General features: G+C 50.8%; 1 protein-coding gene across 2 annotated transcripts; it reads right to left on the bottom strand.

Moving 5' to 3' along the window:
* Window positions 1–748: 748 nt before the first annotated feature.
* FAM187B (family with sequence similarity 187 member B) lies at window positions 749–17,646 on the bottom strand. 2 transcript variants are annotated; one of them, XM_084771466.1, is made up of 2 exons: window positions 16,891–17,646; window positions 749–1,238 (listed from the first exon to the last, which is right to left on the bottom strand). In XM_084771466.1, the coding sequence occupies exons 1-2, from the start codon at window positions 17,601–17,603 to the stop codon at window positions 779–781; spliced, it is 1,173 nt and encodes a 390-aa protein (XP_084627592.1). In that variant the 5' UTR covers window positions 17,604–17,646; the 3' UTR covers window positions 749–778. The 2 variants fall into 2 exon arrangements, with proteins under 2 accessions (XP_084627592.1, XP_084627593.1); XM_084771467.1 differs by lacking the exon at window positions 16,891–17,646 and adding an exon at window positions 12,239–12,980.
* Between the last annotated feature and the right edge of the window lie 2,374 nt (window positions 17,647–20,020).

The raw sequence follows: 20,020 nt of genomic DNA, 5'->3' as shown, positions 1-20,020 counted from the left end.
AACATCAGGGACCCAGTGCAGACTGGGAGGCAGGGGAGAGGGGTGCTTGAGTGTGTCCTCCATCTTGCCCCCAGGAGAGAGGCTTGAACACCTGTTGTGGAGATATTAATTCCCTTCCTTTTGGGAGGGGGAAGGGAGACCCAAAGACAAGGGAGCAGAGAGGTGCCGCACAAAGCTGGAGTAGCTTGGAGCATCCCGTGATTCACAGGACCCTCCCTGTGTTTGCACAAGCCTGTAACCACTGGGGGGGGGGGGGAGTAGGAGGTGGGGGGAGAGCAGGGGGAGGGGAACGGGGCGGGGGCAGGAAGAAGAGGGGACTCCTTGGTGGAGCTGCCTACAAGTTGTACAGAAAATTTTAGCAAGCTGCTTTCACACATGACATCGCCTGTGCCGGGCCTCACGGGTGACGTCATCCATGCGGGACCTTTGGGTGGTGGAGCTGCTTTAGAGCCACCGCTTGCTCATAGAAGCACCCCCCTCATTCTCCACTAAGGAGTCCCAATAAACTCACTAGCTCACCAACCCAGCCTTAGGTAGAGTCGTTTCTTTAGTCCAGTCTGGGATGAATAGGTGTTTAAACGTTCACACCTCCGCGGAGAAAGCCCTCCCCTTCCCTCTCCACCTCTAAGGAATCCCAGAGTCCCAATCCTCCAACGACTAGAAAGTCTTGTCTCTGTTTCCTTATCTGTACAAACGGGGCGACCAACAGATCAGCCAAGTAGGGCACAGAACAAGAAGTGAAGTGGCCACTGGATTTTTAATTCAGGTTTATGTCGGCTCACACACCTCCAGCGGCTAGTGTGGGGCTGCCATGGATGGCAGAGATCCCCTTGGGTACAGAAGGCTTAGTTAACTTCACCAGGAGCACCTGAATCTTCTTCTTGCCTCGGAGAGGACGGAAGACCACTTTACACAGAAGCCCCCCGACGGCCAACAGGAAGACGATCAGCAACACCAACTTCAAGCCCTTGGGAAGGGGCTGTGCCTTGCCCAGCTGGGCCCTGGACAGCCCCTGCCACTGGGCTTCGGGTTGGGTCTCGGCCTCCAGCAGATCCACATAGGCTGTGGGGTTGAACTGGGCTATGAGTTCCTGTTCCACAAAGCACCTGTAGGTGGCTGGCTGGAAGACCTTCAGCTTCCTGCCGCCGCTGTACAGATCCATGGAGGTGCTGCTGGCCTCGCCGGAGAGCTGGCCCTGCCATGTCAGAGTGGTGTTGTCGGCTTCCCAGTGGACAGGCCTGGATGGGAGGAACACAGGGTCAAACCTCATAGACCTGGTGAGACCCGGGACTGAACAGGAGGAGCTGGAGACAACAGCTCTCTGTTCCGTCCACGGAGCGGTTACCAGGGGCCGGGGATGCTGGGGAGGTATGGCCTGGAAGCTTCTAGTCATCTCCCTCTGGATGGATGGATGGGTGAGTGGCCTGCGCCACTAGTTTCTCCAGTGTCCCTTTCCTCTCCTGAGAATGGGATGTAATGGAGGCACTTGCCTCATGGGGTAATTTGAAAGAATCAGAAATGCCCGTACCCTCCGTCCGCACTCACTACCTCCTCTCCACTACTCCCGCTGATAATCTTGTTTTGTTTTGTTTTTCGAGATAGGGTTTTTCTATGTAGCCCTGGCTGTCCTGGACTCCGTTTGTGGACCAGGCTGGCCTCAAACTCACAAAGATCCACCTGCCTCTCTGAGCGCTAGGATTAAAGGCCACCGCTCCCGGCCTCCCCCCCCCCCACCTCCCCCCCACCTCCCCCCCGCGATAAATTAACGCGCATGCGCACTAATGCATGAGGGCTTTCCCAGTTGTGCTGCCTCAGGGTCTCCATCTGCTGCTGTTCCGCCTTCCTGGAACGCTGTCCCTCAAACACGGGGCTCCCTCTTCCCCTTCTGGTCTTGACAGAAGTGACCAATTCTCAGAAGGGCCGCCCCTGATCGGCTCCCCACTGGGAACTTTAATCTCCCCTACTGCCATCATCAGTCCTCAGCATCATTTAAAATACTGCGTTTCAAGCTAGGTGTGGTGGTGGGACACACAGGGAAATGTCAGCGCTCAGAAGGCTGAAGCAGGAGGATGCCAAGTTTGAAGCTTGCCTGGGCTACAGAGAAAGAACTCCAGCCCCGCCCCCCCCTTCAATTCTCAAAAAGGGAACTCATTAGTTTAAAATGTCATGTTGTCTTGTTTGTTCTGAAATTAAAATGTAGTTATCTGGATTCTGTCTCGGCCTCTAGCTGGGTGAGGTGGCGCACGCCTTTGATCCCAGCATTCGAGAGGCAGAGGCAGGTGGACCTCTATGAGTTTGAGGCCAGCCTGGTCTACAAAGCGAGTCCAGGACAGCTCAGGCTCTGTTATGCTGAAAAAAAAAAGCGTGTCTGAAAAAAAATCAAATATATATATATATATATATTTAACTTTTCTGGGTAAGTAGGAAGCTAGGTTCTCCACCGTTGGCACCTCGACTATTACTGAGAGTGGGTGAGTGGGGTCCTGTGACTAATGAGCTAGGTGACTTAGGGGACCCTGAGCAGACGGTGCTGTAACGAAGGGGTCTGTAGAACACGACACTTTTGTCAGACAAGATCCTGTGGCCAGCAGCCCTCTCAAACATCACAATCAGTCCGTAAGGCCCAGGCTAGCCAGACCTAGGTCTTGAGTTGGATAGCATCCACGCAAAACCTATCCATTTCCCAGAACCTCCAAATGTAACCTTATTTCAAAACTGGGTTGTTGCAATGACATCATATGGGGGTAGGGTGGCCTTGAGGCCCACTATTTTTTTTTTTTTTTAAGCTGAGACAGATAAAGATACCCGGGATGAGATCCAAGAAGCCGGTTTTCAAAGAAGCTAGAAAATAATCAGGAATGGATGCTACTCAGCAACAAGAGAAGTAGCCCCCCACCCCCACCCCAACAGCTTGCTTCTGACTTCCAGGCTCCAAAGTGATGAGAAAATACAGTCATCATCATAATCACCACCACCACCACCACCACCACCATCATCATCATCGTCGTCTTTGATACACAGTCTCTCTAACTATACAGCTTTGGGTAGCCTGGAACTTGATGACCAGGCTGGCCTCAAACTCATGGGTCCACCTGCCTCTGCCTCCCGATGCTGAGATTAAAGACATGTGTCACCCACACCTAGCCGGTTCTGTTATCTTAAACCACCCCCCCCCCCCCCAGCCTGTGCTGCTTTGTGCTGGCAAACTGAATAATACAATCCCAGCGCTCGGGAGGCAGAGGCAGGTGGATCGCTGTGAGTTCTATTGGCAGGCAGTCAAGGAAGCTATTCACCTCACGGAAGCCAGGAAAGGGAGAAAGGGGGAGGAGGCAGAGACAAGCCTATCGCTCTCACGGCACACCCCACTGGCCTACTTCCCCCAGCTAGACCCCACTTTTTCTACTTTTTGTATAAAGTAGCCCTGCCTGCATGTACACCTGCAGGCCAGAAGAGGGCGCCAGATCTCACTATAGATGGCTGTGAGTCACCATGTGGTTGCTGGGAATTGAACTCAGGACCTCTGGAAGAGCAGTCAGTGTTCTTAGCCACTGAGCCATCTCTCCAGCCCTTTCTACCATCTTTCAATAGTGCCATCACACTATGACTTCATCAGGTTCTTCTCAGGATCCAATCACTTCCCTAAAAACCTGTCAGTTGGTAACCAAGCCTTCAACCCATGGGCTCTTGGGAATGGGGGCCCCTTCATACCCAAACTGTAAAAGTTCACACGGGTCCTCCAGAAGTTCATGCTCACCTCACTAATCAAAGTGCACTTATTTAATTCACACCTGAGAGCACCCAATCGTTAATCTGTGTGTTCATGTATGTGTGCATGTATGCATGCAATTGTGCACATACATGTATCCATATGCAGACACATGTGTGAAGCCGGGTGTCTCTGCGTGGTATCTTCCCCAACCACTGCCTACCTTTATGTGAGGCTTTACTTATTCATTTATGTTTTTCATGAGTGTTCTGCCTCCATCTATGTGCATGCCCCCACAAGTGTGCCTGGTTTCCTCGGATGCCAGAAGAGGCCGTTGGATCCTCTAGAACCGGAGTTACAGACGTTGAGTAGCCATGGGGGTCAGGGCAACTGCCCTTAACTGCTAGGGCACCGTGTGTACATGTCAGTGTATATGCATGCCAAGCACAGGCGCGAGTGTGTGTGTATGCCGAGCGCAGGCGCGAGTGTGTGTGCATGCCGAGCGCAGGCGCGAGTGTGTGTGCATGCCGAGCGCAGGCTCGTGTGTGTGTGTGCATGCCGAGCGCAGGCGAGAGTGTGTGTGCATGCCGAGCGCAGGCGCGCGCGCGTGTGTGTGTGTGTGTGTGTGTGTGTGTGTGTGTGTGCATGCCGAGCGCAGGCGCGAGTGTGTGTGCATGCCGAGCGCAGGCGCGCGCGCGCGTGTGTGTGTGTGTGTGTGTGTGTGTGTGTGTGTGTGCATGCCGAGCGCAGGCTCGTGTGTGTGTGCATGCCGAGCGCAGGCGAGAGTGTGTGTGCATGCCGAGCGCAGGCGCGCGTGTGTGTGCATGCCGAGCGCAGGCGCGAGTGTGTGTGCATGCCGAGCGCAGGCGCGAGTGTGTGTGTATGCCGAGCGCAGGCGAGAGTGTGTGTGCATGCCGAGCGCAGGCACGCGCGCGTGTGTGTGTGTGTGTGTGTGTGTGTGTGTGTGTGTGTGCATGCCGAGCGCAGGCGCGTGAGGAACAGACTCTTCTGGAGCCGGAGCTACAGACAGTTGTCAGCCACCAGACACAGCTGCTGAGAATCAGCTCAGGTCTGTGGGAACAGTAAGCACTCTTCGCCGCTGAGCCATTTCTCCAGTTCCTCAGCCTCTATTCCTTGAGGTAGGGTCCCTCTCAGTTCCGCTAGGCTGGCTAAACCCCCAGATGTAAGCCATCGTGCCTAGTGGGTGTTGGGGGATCTGATCTCAGGCCCTCAAGGCTTGCCCAGCAGGCATGTTATGGGTAGGTGTGGCCCCAGTATGGAGCTTTCGGACAAGAAGGCTAAGTTCAAGCCCTGAGGGGAAAGGAGCCATTAGAGGGCTGATTGCAATAGTGCACCAGCAGCAGAGACAAAAGAAAGAAGAAAAAAAAATCACCTCTGTGGTGAGACTCCCCTCCCTAACATAATTGACAGCCGGAGGCCAGAGCAGGCAGCCTGGGCTTCACCACTGCAACCTGGACAGTTTTCCCCACCTCTGGAGACACCTAGAGCAGACCTGACTTTCAGAGTTCTTCCTTCTCCTACCAGCTTTGACAACTCTATCCTGATTGGGCCATTTTCACTCATTTACATATGCACACTCAAGCCAATCAGGACCCGGCTGGGCCCTGGCACCTCTATAAAAGCAGACTCCCTGTAATTTTACTGTCAGAATGACTACAGGAATCAACCAAGGAAAAGAGGGGAAGAAATTATCTCAAAATTGTCCCAAAACTCCTGGGAGGCTCCCTGCGCCTGAGGCAGGAAGCTCGCTCCCCGACGCTGCCAGTGGCTGCAGAGACTACTCCCTGCCTCAGCCTCCGCTGCTACCAAGAGTGCAAACCTCCACAGAACAGATCGTCACATTGTTTTGTCCCTTAAAGGCTGACAATAAAGGTCCTAGGATTTGTCTTTTTTGTTTGGTTGAGTTTGTTTGTTTTTTGTTTTTTTTTTCTGAGACAGGGTTTCTCTGTGCAGCCCTGGCTGTCCTGGACTCGCTTCGTAGACCAGGCTGGCCTCGAACTCACCGCCTCTGCCTCCCAAGTGCTGGGATTAAAGGCGTGCACCACCACCGCCTGGCTTAAAGGTCCTAGGATTTGTCTTATTCCCTCTCTGCCAACTCCATTTTTGGAAGAGGGTAGGCCAAGAACCAGGTTGGAGACAGGAAATGGTCTCCGTGACTTCCTCATGTGCTGAGCCATAGTCCCAGCTGTCTATGGCCTATTCAGTTCAAGCATAGCTCAAAAAGCTCAAGGCTAAAATGGATAATCAATCCTACCCTAGTTAGCTTTAGCTGTCTGTTTGGCTCAGCTTAGAGTCGCCTGAGAAGGACTGTCCAGATCAGACTGGCCTGTAGATACATCTGCAGGGGACTGTCATGATTGCGGACTGCAGACTGCTGTAGGAGGGCCCAGCCCACTGTGGGTGGCACTATTTCCTAGGTATGTGGTCCTAGCTTGACTTAAGAAAACTAACTAAGCCGGGCATGGTGGCGCACGCCTTTAATCCCAGCACTCGGGAGGCAGAGGCAGGTGGATCGCTGTGAGTTCCAGGCCAGCCTGGTCTACAAAGTGAGACCAGGACAGTCAAGGCTACACGGAGAGACCCTGTCTCAAAAAAAAAAAAAAACAAAAAAAAAAAAAACAAAACAAAACAAAAAACCCAACTAAGCACGAAGCCATGAGCCAGCAAGAAGCATTCCTCCACAGTTCCTGCCCTGACTTCCCTCGATGACAGGTGTTCACCTGGAGCCGCTGCTCACCCCTGCACAAGCCGGGAAACCCCATGTGCCTTCCTTCCCCCAACTCCTGGCTCACCGGTCAGAAAGCCTCTTAGCAAAGGAAAGAGGTCAAGAGCCCCGTTCTGCATGCTTTCAGCTATCACAAACGCCTTCCCTGATGCTGCCAGCCACCCAAATCCCCACCTAAGTGCTCAGCTCTTGACCACACTAGGGCACAAACCCAGCTCCTGGCTGACACGTCATCACCTCTCACCTACGATCTATAAAACTTCTCTGCCCTAGCCTGAGCGAGAAGCCTCCTCAGCTCTGTCCTTTGGGATGCCCTGGAGCGGTGTCCAATAAACCTGCTTTTTTGTTTTGTTTTTGTTTTCGAGACAGGGTCTCTCTGTGTAGCCCTGGCTGTCCTAGACTCACTTTGTAGACCAGGCTGGCCTCGAACTCACAGCAATCTGCCTGCCCCTGCCTCCCGAGTGCTGGGATTAAAGGCGTGAGCCACCATGCCCTGCTAAACCTGCTCTTAATCTGGTCTGATCTGCCAAATATATGAGAGAGAGAGAGAGACAGAGAGAGAGAGAGAGAGAGAGAGAGAGAGAGACAGACAGACAGACAGAGAGAGACAGAGAGAGAGAGAGAGAGAGCCTATTATAGGCTATAATGTCTGGTGCTATGTATTCCTGTGGTAATTACTGGCCCCCAAGATCTGGTTGCTCCCAGACAAACACATTCTCACATATACCTACCTATCCTTGTTATGTAAACCTTGCCTAAGAAATTATTCCTGTTTTGTAAAAGTAATTTTATTCTCCTGTTTCAATGGTTGTCTGGCAGACTGCCTCCTTCTGCTGGCCTAGAATGTTTTCAGCTTCTGAGACTTACTGCTTAGTGAGCTCACCATGACTTGTTCTTTCTGAGCTCTGGGCTGGCTGCTTCAACCCCGCTGTTCTGGCTCAAACACTTCTCCCAGATGACTTACTTAATTTGGCTTCTCTCCTGACCAGGAATTGCTCTGCTTGGCCTCAAACTAACTCAGCAGCCTGCTCTAACCTTCTGGCTCCTTCTCATTTTCTGGCTCATTCCATCTTTACCTGAGTTCTCTCTCTGCAACCCATCTCTCTATTACTGTCCTGGTAAAAACTGGCCCCCTCTGAAAAACTGCCTCTTAAGGAGCTTCCCTTTCCTCTTGTGAGCAAGTTGGGAAGTATTCTATTCCGTCAAATTTTCTGCCACTCAATTAGACATCACTTTCAAACATGGGTGTTTCCGTCTACAAACTAACTTTACCTTCTTTGAGACTAAAGGCATGCACCACCACGCCCTGGATCTGAGCTTTTCTTTACCTGATACTTGCTGTATCCCAGGCTGGCCTTGAACTCAGATCTGTCTGCCTCTGCCTCCAGGATTAAAAGGCGTGTTTGTATTCCAGCCAGATCACACTGACCTAGAAGGTCCTTGGATGTGATCTCTTGCCTGAGACAAGAGAAGAGCCATGTTCTGAATTAACATTCCTCTACACTGTTTGACCGATAAAAAGCTGATACCTGGGCAAGGCCTGAGAAAGATTCAGGGGCTTCGGAGTCAGAAGGATCATGGGAGGAGAAGGAGACAGGTATCAGAGGACTAAGGAACGAGAGAGCCTCAGGTTAGCGTGGAGAGGAGCACACGGCCAGATCAGAGTGGATGGAGGACAGCGGCCCAGATAAGCTGGCGTTTATGGAATTACAGGCAGGAAGTAGCCCACACAGAGATGATTAGACCATATAGCGTGGGATGGGAGACGGCGGGGGGGGGGGGGGTGTGCAAAGACAGTTCAGGAGGTAATGTCTGCCATGCCTCAGATGAAATAAGGCTATTCTAAAACCTACCAGGCGATGGCCGGGCGTGGTAGCACACACCTTTAATCCTAGCACTCGGGAGGCAGAGGCAGGAGGATCACAGTGAGTTCGAGGCCAGCCTGGTCTACAGAGTGAGTCCAGGACAACCAGGGCTACACAGAGAGACCCTGTCTCAAAAAAAAAAAAAACAACACAACAACAACAAACCAAACAAACAACCGCCCCCCCCCCGCAAAAAAAAAAAAAAGGCCTACCAGCTGTCTGTGTCTTTTATTGATTCTGATAGCAGGGTTAGATAATACCGCCATAATAATTATAAAGCTAATAATAAACATTATTAGATCTTACCTTTAAACTAACCGCAACACTTATGACCTGCAAGCTGAAGTCAACAAACAACAAACAAACAAACAAACAACTACGAAGAGGATCGTTATTAGCAGCCCGGAAGGTTTTTATCTTATGGGCGCCTCTGTCCTAGCTGAACATGATCATCTACGGTCTTGACGCTAACACAGAACACAGCGATTACATTCTCCAGCCTCAAGCCCCAGACACCCATGCCTTCGTACCCCTGCAGTCTCGCCTTTCCTGGACCTCCGCTTCGCTCCAAGCACCTTCTAGCAGATGCTCTGGAATCTCAAGAGCCCAGAGAAGCAAGCTAGGCCTCTTCTGCGAGACGCGGCCTTATGCGGTGTTAGAATTGAGCGCCACAGAATGTAAGTCTCTTGCTGACACTGCCACCGTTTCGATGCTCTTTCCTAACCTCTGCATTATGGGGTCACCTCGGCAGCTGGCTGCCATGGCTCAGGCCGCTAGTCTTGTGGAGTCTACAGTTCAGACCACCTTGATCTTCCCAGTGCCTCTCGGTAGCCATCCTGGGGTGCATGAACTTGTGTGGGAGAACCCTGAAATTGCTTATGTGGGCACAAGGGTTACTTCTTCGATGGGGTCACACCCCTGAGACTTGTTTGGTCTCTTATGCGGGCATTGTTTTTTGGAGGTTCTTCTTCTTCTTCTTCTTCTTCTTCTTCTTCTTCTTCTTCTTCTTCTTCCTCCTCCTCCTCCTCCTCCTCCTCCTCCTTCCTCCTCCTCCTCCTCTTTCTTCTTCTTCCTCCTCCTCCTCCTCCTTCTCCATCTCCTCTTTCTTCTTCTTCTTCTCCTTCTTCTTCTTCTTCTTCTTCTTCTTCTTCTTCTTCTTCTTCTTCTTCTTCTTCGAGACAGGGTCTCTCTGTGTAACCGTGGCTGCCCTGGACTCACTTTGTAGACCAGGCTGGCCTTGAACTCACAGCGATCCGCCTGCCTCTGCCTCCCGGTGCTGGGATTAAAGGCGTGCGCCACAACCGCCCGGCTATGCGTGCATTGGTAAGGGTGTGCTGCGAAGACCCACCGAAGGAAGGCACAGGGACTTGTGGGTCTCACCTCATTGCTGTGGTTTTATTCTTTAGGGCCGTATAATGTCTACACTCAGTGTCAACACAAGTTCACAGAGAATCACAAGGGACCTTTCTTCCTCCTGCTGTAGTGACACCCTCACTCAGCCCTCTGATCTATACCCTGAGGAATACATTTTAAATGGGTAATTTAAAAGGTCGTGGCCAAGGTACACCACCTCATGCACATCTTGGACTCAAGAGGACTTTCAGACCTTATCTAATTATGGTTTCGATGAGGTTGGAGAGATGCCTCAGCGCTTAAAAGCACTGGCTGCTCTTCCAGAGGACCTGGGTTTGGTCCCCAACACCCACATGGTAGCTCACAAGCATCTGTAACTCCAGTTCTAAGAGATTCAATGACCTTTCTGGCTTTTTCAGGCAGTAGGCACATACACGATCCACTTACATACATGCTGGTAAAACACTCATACACATAAGATAAAAGTAAAGTCTTAAAAAAAAAAAGATAATAGCCTACTGGAAAAATCACTGTGACCTGACAGTTTGTTGTATTGTGGTAATACCTATTCTTGCTTCTTTTTTTGTTTTTTTGTTTTTTTGTTTATTGAGACAAGGTTTCTCTGTGTATCCTTGACTGTCCTGGACTCGCTTTGTAGACCAGGCTGGCCTCGAACTCACAGCGATCCACCTGCCTCTGCCTCCCAAGTGCTGGGATTAAAGGCGTGTGCGCCACCACCACCCAGCATGTCCTGGCTCTTAAAGTATCTTCCCATCCCCAGTTTTGGCCATTTAAAAATTTTTAAATGTCAGAGGAGGAATGGGTGGGTAGGGGGAGAGGTCAGGGGGAGGGACTGGAAGGAGAAGAGGGGAAACAGCTGCCAATAAATAAATACATTTAAACAATTAGTCTTAAACAACGTGACGGTGCATACAATTAGCTCCAGCACTCCTGAGGCATGGGTAGGAGGAGGCTGGCCTGGTCTATATATCCAGTTCCAGGGCTATGCAGTGAGACCCTGTCTCAAAAAGAAAGCAAACCAGCTGGGCTGTGGTGGCGCACACCTTTAATCCCAGCACTCGGGAGGCAGAGACAGGTGGATCTCTGTGAGTTCGAGGCCAGCCTGGTCTACAAAGTGAGTCCAGGACAGTCAAGGCTACACAGAGAGACCCTGTCTTAAAAAAAAAAAAAGGAAAAAAAAAAGAAAAAGAAAAAGAAAAGAAAAGAAAAAAAGAAAGAAAAGCAAGCAAGCAAGCAAACAAACTAACCAACTAAACAAAAGTAAATGAAATAAAACATCCACTTTGGGGACCGGAGATGATGCCATAATTAGGAACGCTTCTGCTCTTGCGGAGGACCCACCATGTTTGGTTCCCAGCACCCATGTCAGGGTCTCACAATTGTCTAACTCCAGCTTCAGAGGGTCTGACACCACTGACCCCTCCGACCCCTCCACTCACGTATGCACGCCCACAGTCACACAGACACATGCATACAGTTAAAAACAACAAGAAACAGTAGCAAACTTAAGATACACACTGCTTTCCAAATATTCACAATTTTCGCTCCTCGCGCCTAAGTGACGGTACACACAGCCGCAGACTGTCTCCTAAGTAATGCTCCATGGAAAACACTTTCGACAGAGATCCTGTAAGATTCCTCTATGTGAATCTTTTTTTTTTTAAGATTTATTTCTTATTATGTATACAGTGTTCTGCCTGCGTTTACACCTGCAGGCCAGAAGAGGGCGCCAGATCTCACTATAGATGGTTGTGAGCCACCACGTGGTTGCTGGGAATTGAACTCAGGACCTCTGGAAGAGCAGTCGGTTCTCTTAACCTCTGAGCCACCTCTCCAGCCCCCTCTATGTGAATCTTACATGCTAGGGGTGGGTATTTAAACCACCAGGGTTAAGAAGAGAAACACAACGTAACCAGAAGACCTCAGTATTGCAACAGAAAGCCTTGACCGGAAGCTTGCTCTTCCTTTGTTCATCCACGTACCATGAGTGACGTCAAATTCACTCATCTATTTAGAAAGCCATCTTGCCGGTGAGCAACACAGTTCCCTGAATCTTTCAAGAATCATCATTTCAAACAATAAATAGGGAAATCAATGAGTGTGACTCTTTTTTGTTTTGTTTTGTTGTTTGTCTTTTTGTTTTTCAAGACAGGGTCTCTCTGTGTAGCCTTGACTGTCCTGGACTCCCTTTGTAGACCAGGCTGGCCTCGAACTCACATCGATCTTCCTGCCTCTGACTCCCAAATGCTGGGATTAAAGGCGTGCGCTGCCACCGCCCGACTGAGTGTGTGACTCTTAAGGAGGCAACAAACAAACAGACCACCCGCCTCCCATACAATCATTATACTTTTGGACACATATTCCTGCTGTGTGTTTCAGAGGAGGTGTCTCAACATCCCTGGCTTCCTCCCATGCCTCTCACTGACTCCTGATGACTCCCTACGGACTGACCTACCAAGAACGCCCCTACCAGCCCGGTACAGATTCACCATGAAGAACCCTGGGACGAGGGACCAGGGGACAGAGCCGCTGAAAAGATCGCATCACCTGTAGATGGATGCAGAGGGACAAGTGAGCCACGCAGACTCTGACGTGAACCTGAAGTTATCAAAGATGACGTAATCGCCACCAGTGAGGTAGCCTTCGCACGGGACATAGCAGAGCTCCACCTGCATCTCAGGCCTTACTCGGAGGTAAAGCGTCTTCGTCTCTCCCAGGTAGAGTCCACAGGGTACAGGCTCTTCCAGGGGCTCCTTAATATAGCAGTAACCGAGGCGTTTACGCTCACTCAGCCTCTCACAGTTGCTGCATTTCTGCCAGGGCTCCCACTGGGTATACACTGTCTCTCTGAGGCCCAGGCTCAGGGTCTCGTTCTTTAGGGGCTGTTGGCCCAGGTTTATATGTGTGGCGTGCAGCCTGGTGACGTCCTGGAAATCGATCCTGTAACTGGCCACCCGGGTCCCATTCTCATCGTGGCATCGGTAGAGGCCTGTGTTAAAGGGTGATGGGTCTTGGATGAGGAGACCACCGTCCTCGTCCTCTCCTACATTGTTAAGGCTGGACAGGGTGACAGGGTTACCATGTTTGTTCAGCCCAGAGAAGGACCAGTGAGCTGTGGAGATTCTGCATTCCAAGAGAGCATCGCTTTGGGAGAGGAGGGCCAGCTGACATTCCTTGTCCTGGGGACAGCTGACACGAATGTGGAAGCCCAACCCTGGGAGAATGAGGCTGAGCAGTAGCCACAAGATGGTAACCATGGTGGAGTCGGAGGGTGGCTGTGCACTGGCCACCAGCCTGGACATTGTGAGGTCACTCATGAACTCAAAGCTTGAGCAGCGAGGTGAACCGAGAGGCCATGAGGCCATCACCTCCCTTTGTGACAAGTTGAGACGTAATTTGTCTAGTCAGAGCCTTTCTCTGCTACCTGCTTTCCCAAGTGGTGTGAGTTTCATGCCTGGGCACTGGTGTCATAGGTGTGAACACCCAGCAAACTATTCCTGCATGTGTAGACACAGTCCCAGACACGGATTCACCGTGTGTCCCTACGTGACCTGGAACTCATAGAGATCCACTGCCTTGCTTCCTGTTAATGGAACTGAAGAAAAGGAAATAAAGGCACCACACCTCCCTTAAGGACCACCATTAAGGCCAAAGTCTGTAAATCTCCTCTGCTGCAGACGACTTTAACACTTCCCTTCTCTGACAGTAAAAACAATTCTGGGAGGAGCTACCTGCCAGGGCAGAGTGTCCCAAGAGTTAAAAAACACGCTGTTTAACAGCACAGCCAGCTCATCTCGGAAAAAGCCCAAACATACTCTCTCCTAGTCAAGCTGACTAACAAATGATTTAGCACATAACAACAAATGAAGGGAAACCAGGCCAAAGTTCCTAACGCCCCCTGTGACTGCCTCAGCGTGTCTTTTCCATGGGCCAACTTGCCCCTCCACCCATTGTTTACTTTGGGTTTTATTGTTGTTTACATCACACACACACACACACACACACACACACACACACACACACACACCTGGATACCACCAAAGTCCAACTTGGTGAACCAATGGGTTTTATTGGGGTCACTTACAGGAGCAGAAATAACTCAAAGACACCCACATCACCAACGCCTGTTCACCTTCCTGCTTCAGGAGCTTCCCTGCAGGACCCAATGCTTCCCTCTTGCAGGAAACTTACACACAGCGTGTATGCCTGCACAGGCATGTGTATCACCACAATCACACATGTAGCATGGTGCCTGTGCAAAGGTCAGAGGTCATTTGTGCTTATCAAATTCATTTCTTTCTCCACTATGTTTGGTCTGGGGGCCAAACTGAGGTCATTGGAATTTTTTTTTTTAAAGATTTATTTATTATTATGTATACAGTGCTCTGCCTGCATGTACACCTGCTGGCCAGAAGAGGGCGCCAGATCTCACTATAGATGGCTGTGAGCCACCATGTGGTTGCTGGGAATTGAACTCAGGACCTCTGGAAGAGCAGACAGTGCTCTTCACCTCTGAGCCGTCTCTCCAGCCCCAGGTCATTGGAATTTATGCTAAGCGCTTTTGCCCACTGAGCCATCTTGAAGATCTTGTTTTGGTTTTTGACACAGGGTCTCACTGTGTAGCCCTAGCTGGCCTAGAACTCTCTGTATAGGCCAGGCTGCCCTCAAAGTCACAGAGATACACTTGGCTCTGCATCCCAAGGGCTGGGATTAATTTAAAATAATTTATGAGGAGACATTAGTACTGCTTCTACAGACATAAAAAGATAACAAATGCAACTAGAAATGGTGACCTGTGCTTATAGCATCAATAATTAGGAGCCAGGGAAAAAAAACCTAGAAGGCAGGGGCAGGAATATCCTGCATTAAGGCCACATAATGAAGCCCTGTCTCAAAATACCAAGAGCTAAGCCGGGGCGGTGATGGTGGTGGTACACGCCTTTAATCCCAGCACTTGGGAGGCAGAGGCAGGTGGATCGCTGTGAGGTCAAGGCCAGCCTGGTCTACAAAGTGAGTCCAGGACAGCCACAGCTACACAGAGAAACCCTGTCTCAAAAAAAAAAAGAAAAAAAAAAAAGAAAAGAAAATAAAAAGAAAAAAGAAAAAAGAAAGAAAGAAAGAAAAGTGATGGAGAGATGGCTCAGTGGTTAAGAGCGCTGCCTGCTCTTCCAAAGGTCCTGAGTTCAATTCCCAGCAACCACATGGTGGCTCACAACCACCTGTAATATGACCTAATGCCCTCTTCTGGCCTGCAGCTGTACATGCAGGCAGAACACTGCATACCTAATAATAAATAAATAAATCTTTTTTAAAAAGAAAGAAAGAAAGAAAAAAGGAAAGATGTGCAGAGACAAAGATTGAGCAAAGATTGAGGGAACGGCCAACCAAAGACTGGCTCTACTTGAGGCCCATCCATGGGACGAGCCGACCCCTGACACTATTAATGTTCCTCTGCTGTGCCTGCAGACAGGAGCCTGGCATAACTCCTCTGACAGGCTTCAGCCGGCAGCTGATGGGAACAGACGCAGAGACCCACAGCCTAACATTAGACAGAGCCAGGAAGTCATATGGAAGAACTGGGTGACTCTGAGGGAGCCAGAGGGGTCAAGGACGTCAGAAGACCTACGGAGCAAACTACCGTGGGCCCATGGGGCCTCTCAGAGACTGAACCACCAACCTAAGAGCATGTGTTCATGTGGATCCCCTACCACTAAACCGAGGAGCGTGTATGCACAGCTGCACAGCTTGGTCTTCATGTGGATCCCCCCAGCAACTGGAGCGGGGGCCCCCTCTGACTCTGACCCCTGCCTTTGGATCCCATTCCCCTAACTGGGCAGCCTTGTCTGGCCTCCGTGGGAGAGGACGTGCCGAGACCTGCAGCTGCTTGTTGTGCCAGAGTGGTTGGTACCCGTTGGGGGGGACCTCCCCATTCTCAGAGGAGGACAGGGGAGAATTGGGGCGATGGGTATGTGAGGGGGGATGTGGGAGGGAGGAGGGAGGAGGGGGTGGGCTGTGATCAGGATGTAAAGTGAATAAAAAGTAAAAGGGGACCCCCTGCGTTAGGATGAGGTGTTTAATTTTAACTTGGTATCCTAATTAGGTGAGCCGAAACTGCTGCGCTTCGATGCTTGGATACCTGGACCTTGGTGGTCAGCCTCAGGAGGAGGAAGTGGCCGAATAAGGGAAGAGACCTTGGTACCTGGCCTGAGGGATGTAATCGTATGGTTTTTAGCAGGGCAGGGGCAACAGCGGCGAAGGGCAAGGCTGCTAGAGCCGTGCTTGCCACACTTTAGCCGGCCAGTCCCTTGTGACTTGGCCCCTAGAACCAAACTGTGTCCATACTTTTCTGCTGCTGTGATGAGGCAGCGTGCCGGGAAATGACTTACAGAATGAGGAAGGGTTTGGGGCTTGTGGTCCCAAGGGGGCTACCAATCTCCCAAGGACAGGAGGCACAGAAGCAAGCAGCCGGCAAGGCAGTGGGAGCGGGAAGCTGAGAGATCAGACTTTCAACCCTGTTCCAGAACAGATAAGGAACAGAGGCTGTGGGCCTTAAACTCTAAGGCTGCCCACCCCCTCCAAACCCTCTGCCCCCCAGCCCCCTCCCACTCCCTCCAAACTGCCCTCTCCCCCCACCCCCACTCCCCTCCCTCCCACACCTTCTCCCCAACCCCCCCTCCTCCTCCAGCAGGACTGCCTCTCCCTCCTGTAACTTGACAAAACAGTGCCCCTGGGGGACCAAGGGTTCAAACACCCACTGGGTTGTTAGAGGGGGATTTCTCATTCAAATTGCCAGGATGAAGAAAATAAGAGGAAAAAGCAAGCCACAGAACACACGCCCATTAGGAAAGAACAAGAGCAGCAACAGACCATGACCCAGGAGGGTGGAGAGAGACCTTTCAACTAAGTAGCAATAAAGGGCCTCAACGGTTTTCATTATAAAGAAACCATGTAGGGAAACGGCATGTGTCGGGACCATCGGAAAACACACTTTTTCAATGGCACACACCTTTAATCCCAGCACTCGGGAGGCAGAGGCAGGCGGATCGCTGTGAGTTCGAGGCCAGCCTGGTCTACAAAGCGAGTCCAGGACAGCCAAGGCTAACGCAGAGAGACCCTGTCTCGGAAAACCAAAAAGAAAAAGAGAGAGAGAGAAAAAAAGAAACAGCCAAAAGAAGGCCTGGTAGCCCCGCTCCCATTACCTGTAGATGGAAGCCAAAGGACAGCTGAGCCACACATAGTTGTCGGATTTGTCCAGCTGAAGAGTGTCAAAAACAAAGTACGGCTGGTTGGTCTCTGTGGCGGTGTCGCAGGGCACCTGGCAGGCTTGCACCTGGAGCTCAGGGCGCAGGCGAGCGTGGGCCACCTTCTCCTCCCTCAGGTAAAGCCCGCAGGGCATGGGCTTTTCCAGGGGCTCCTCCACGTAGCAGTAGCCTAGGCGTTTGCGCTCGCCGGGCTTTTCGCAGCGGTTACAGTCTTGCCAAGGATCCCAGCGGGTAAAAACGAGTACCTTGCCTCCTAGGTTCATGGTCTCATTTTTCATGGGCTGCTGGCCCAGGTCTTGGTGTGTGATGCGCAGCTGGGCTATATTCTGAAAGTCAATCTCGTATTCCACCACGCGGGTCTGGTGATCATCCAGGCAGCGGTAGAGCCCTGTCTGGGAGGGCTGCGGGTCGAGCAGCTGCAGGTTGCTACCGGGCAGTATCTTCACACTCGGCATTGTGTTGAGGAGGGGCCGTTTGTCCTCCGAAGAGGAAGAAAAATACCACAGTCCTTTGGGGTGGTTACACTGCAGGATCACGTCATTGCCTGAGAGCAGGGCAAACTGGCACACATTCTTATAGGGACAGCTGATTAGTTTCTGGGCCCACAGCACGGGAAAAGAAAGGCTAACCAGCCACAGAGTGCCCAGCATGGCTGAGACTCCTGAAGGACCTTCGGAACCTTCCCGGGTACTGTGATGTCACCCACAGAACTCAGGCACTGGCCCTGTGAGCTTGTGGTCCAACAAGTTTTCCAGAAGCACACAGCAAATACGTGAAACGTAGCCCAGCAGTTCCGAGCACCGGCTGCCCTTCCAGGGGACCTGGGGGGTTGATTCCCGGCACCCACGGGGCAGCTCACAACTGTCTGCAATTCCAGTTCCCAGAGGATTTGGTGACCTCTTCCGGCTTCTATGGGCACCAGACGCAGGGCAGCAGACATGTGCTGCTCAGACATATATGCAAGCCAAGGAACATAGAATAAAAATTGAGTGTGTGAGTGTGTGTGTGTATGTGTGCACACTGTTTATATAACTTACATGTCCCCAGGAAGTAGATAGAATGAACTCAAAAACCAAATTACTCACCCTTCACACATCCAGTACACAAAACAAGTGGTGTGCTTTGAATGCAAGCATCCCTTACAGTTCACACGTTTGGGTCCCAGACAGCGGTGCTAATTTTGCTGGTACTGGAAACTTTATTGTTAACCCGACCGATCAAGAGTAAGGACCATTACCCATCTACGTTGTCCCTGTTCCCTTCCTATCTGCCTTTCTGTTTCCTGGTCTCTGTGAAGCAAGCAGCCTACTTGGTGCTCTGCCTCACCAGCTAGGCAGTGCAAGCCCCAAGTGATCACAGCAGCCCAGCAACAGTGTCAGGAAACCTTTGAAATCATGAGCCAAAAAAAAAAAGGGGGGGCTTAGGGGAGGGTGTTAAAAAGACAAACAAACAGGGGCTGGAAAGACGGCTCAGAGGTTAAGAGCCCTGTCTGCTCTTCCAGAGGTCCTGAGTTCAATTCCCAGCAACCACATGGTGACTCACAACCATCTATAGTGAGATCTGGCGCCCTCTTCTGGCATGCGGGTGTACATGCCGGCAGAACACAAATAAATCTTAAAAAAAAAAAAAAGTGTGTGACATGGTGAATGGCACAAGGGCTTCAGGTACATAAAAAATGGAGGAGAGATAGTGGTCTCTACCACTTCTGAAGTGAGTGGGAAGCCATGGCAAGCCTCCTTTCCTAGAGATAGGAACAGATTCTTAGATCCTCCTCAAATCAGCCCCTTGGTGTCAATGGGATGTACTGATTTTTCCCCGAGACAGGGTCTCTCTGTGTAGCCTTGGCTGTCCTGGACTCACTTTGTAGATCAGGCTGGCCTCGAACTCACAGCGATCCGCCTGCCTCTGCCTCCCGGATTAAAGGCGTGGGCCACCACCGCCTGGCTTTTTTTTTTTTTTTTTTTTTTTAATGTACTGATCTTGACTGTCTAGATTCCGTCATCTAAGGAGCCTCTTCTGGGATCTTAGTTTCATAACCCCATTCTGTTTTCACAGTCATGCCCAGCACTGGTTAGTGGAGAGCGCGCGTCTCCACAAGGTCCCTACAGATGCCATCTGAAACACCACCGGTTGCTGTGGCAGAGGGTCGTGTGCCACATACGAGCCATTAAATGCTCTGGACTGGGACGGGGAACCTGTTAACTTTTTTTTTTTTTTTTTTTTTTTTTTTTTTTGGTTTTTTGAGACAGGGTTTCTCTATGTAGCCTTGGATGTCCTGGACTCGCTTTGTAGACCAGGCTGGCCTCGAACTCACAGCGATCTGCCTGCCTCTGCCTCCCGAGTGCTGGGATTAAAGGCGTGCGCCACCACGCCTGGCTACCATGTTAACTTTTGCATATATGCTACTAACTATAATTGACCGTGTAACACACACACACACACACACACACACACATACACACACACCCCTAACTACAGAAGGGCTGGGAAATGTAGGGATGAAATATTTGCTAGCCATGTCGTCTTTAGGATGGGATAAGATAGGTGGTGGAAATGTAGCCAAGCATGGTGGCGCACACCTTTAATCCCAGCACTCGGGAGGCAGAGGCAGGCGGATCGCTGTGAGTTCGAGGCCAGCCTGGTCTACAAAGCGAGTCCAGGACAGCCAAGGCTACACAGAGAGACCCTGTCCCGAAAACTAAGGGAAAAAAGAAAGAAAGAAAGAAAGAAAGAAAGAAAGAAAGAAAGAAATGTGACTAGTAAAATATCAGAATGCAGTAAATGATTCAAAGTGGAGAAAAAGGGGTCTCCTGCTCTGGGATACATGCTGACACCCCACTCTCAGACATAAGACATGTTCGGAGTCAGGGCATGTGAAAATGGGGTGGTTAGGGTGGGTTCCAATCTAATATGGATTCTTTCTTTCCTATGTTGGAAGACAGTGACCAAGTTTTGTGACTTGGTAACATTTTGTAACTGTGATGTCTACAAAACAAAGTCAAGGGTTACAGACGGTAACAATGATGCCCGTGGTGATTTCCTGTATCTTTAAACCATGATGGCTCAT

This window comes from Acomys minous, assembly GCF_964271855.1.
Source record: "Acomys minous genome assembly, chromosome: 20".
NCBI lineage: Eukaryota > Metazoa > Chordata > Mammalia > Rodentia > Muridae > Acomys > Acomys minous.
The sequence above is the reverse complement of the archived record's forward strand: the minus strand, read 5'-3'. Positions and strand labels throughout refer to the sequence as shown.

Bases quoted from the DNA above. Each gene is read 5' to 3' on its own strand.
- FAM187B (XM_084771466.1), bottom strand. From the start codon at position 17,603: ATGCTGGGCACTCTGTGGCTGGTTAGCCTTTCTTTTCCCGTGCTGTGG. The intron at 1,239-16,890 runs GTAATGGGAGCG...CCTCCCATCCAG, and splicing joins CCTTTGGCTTCCATCTACAG to GCCTGTCCACTGGGAAGCCG.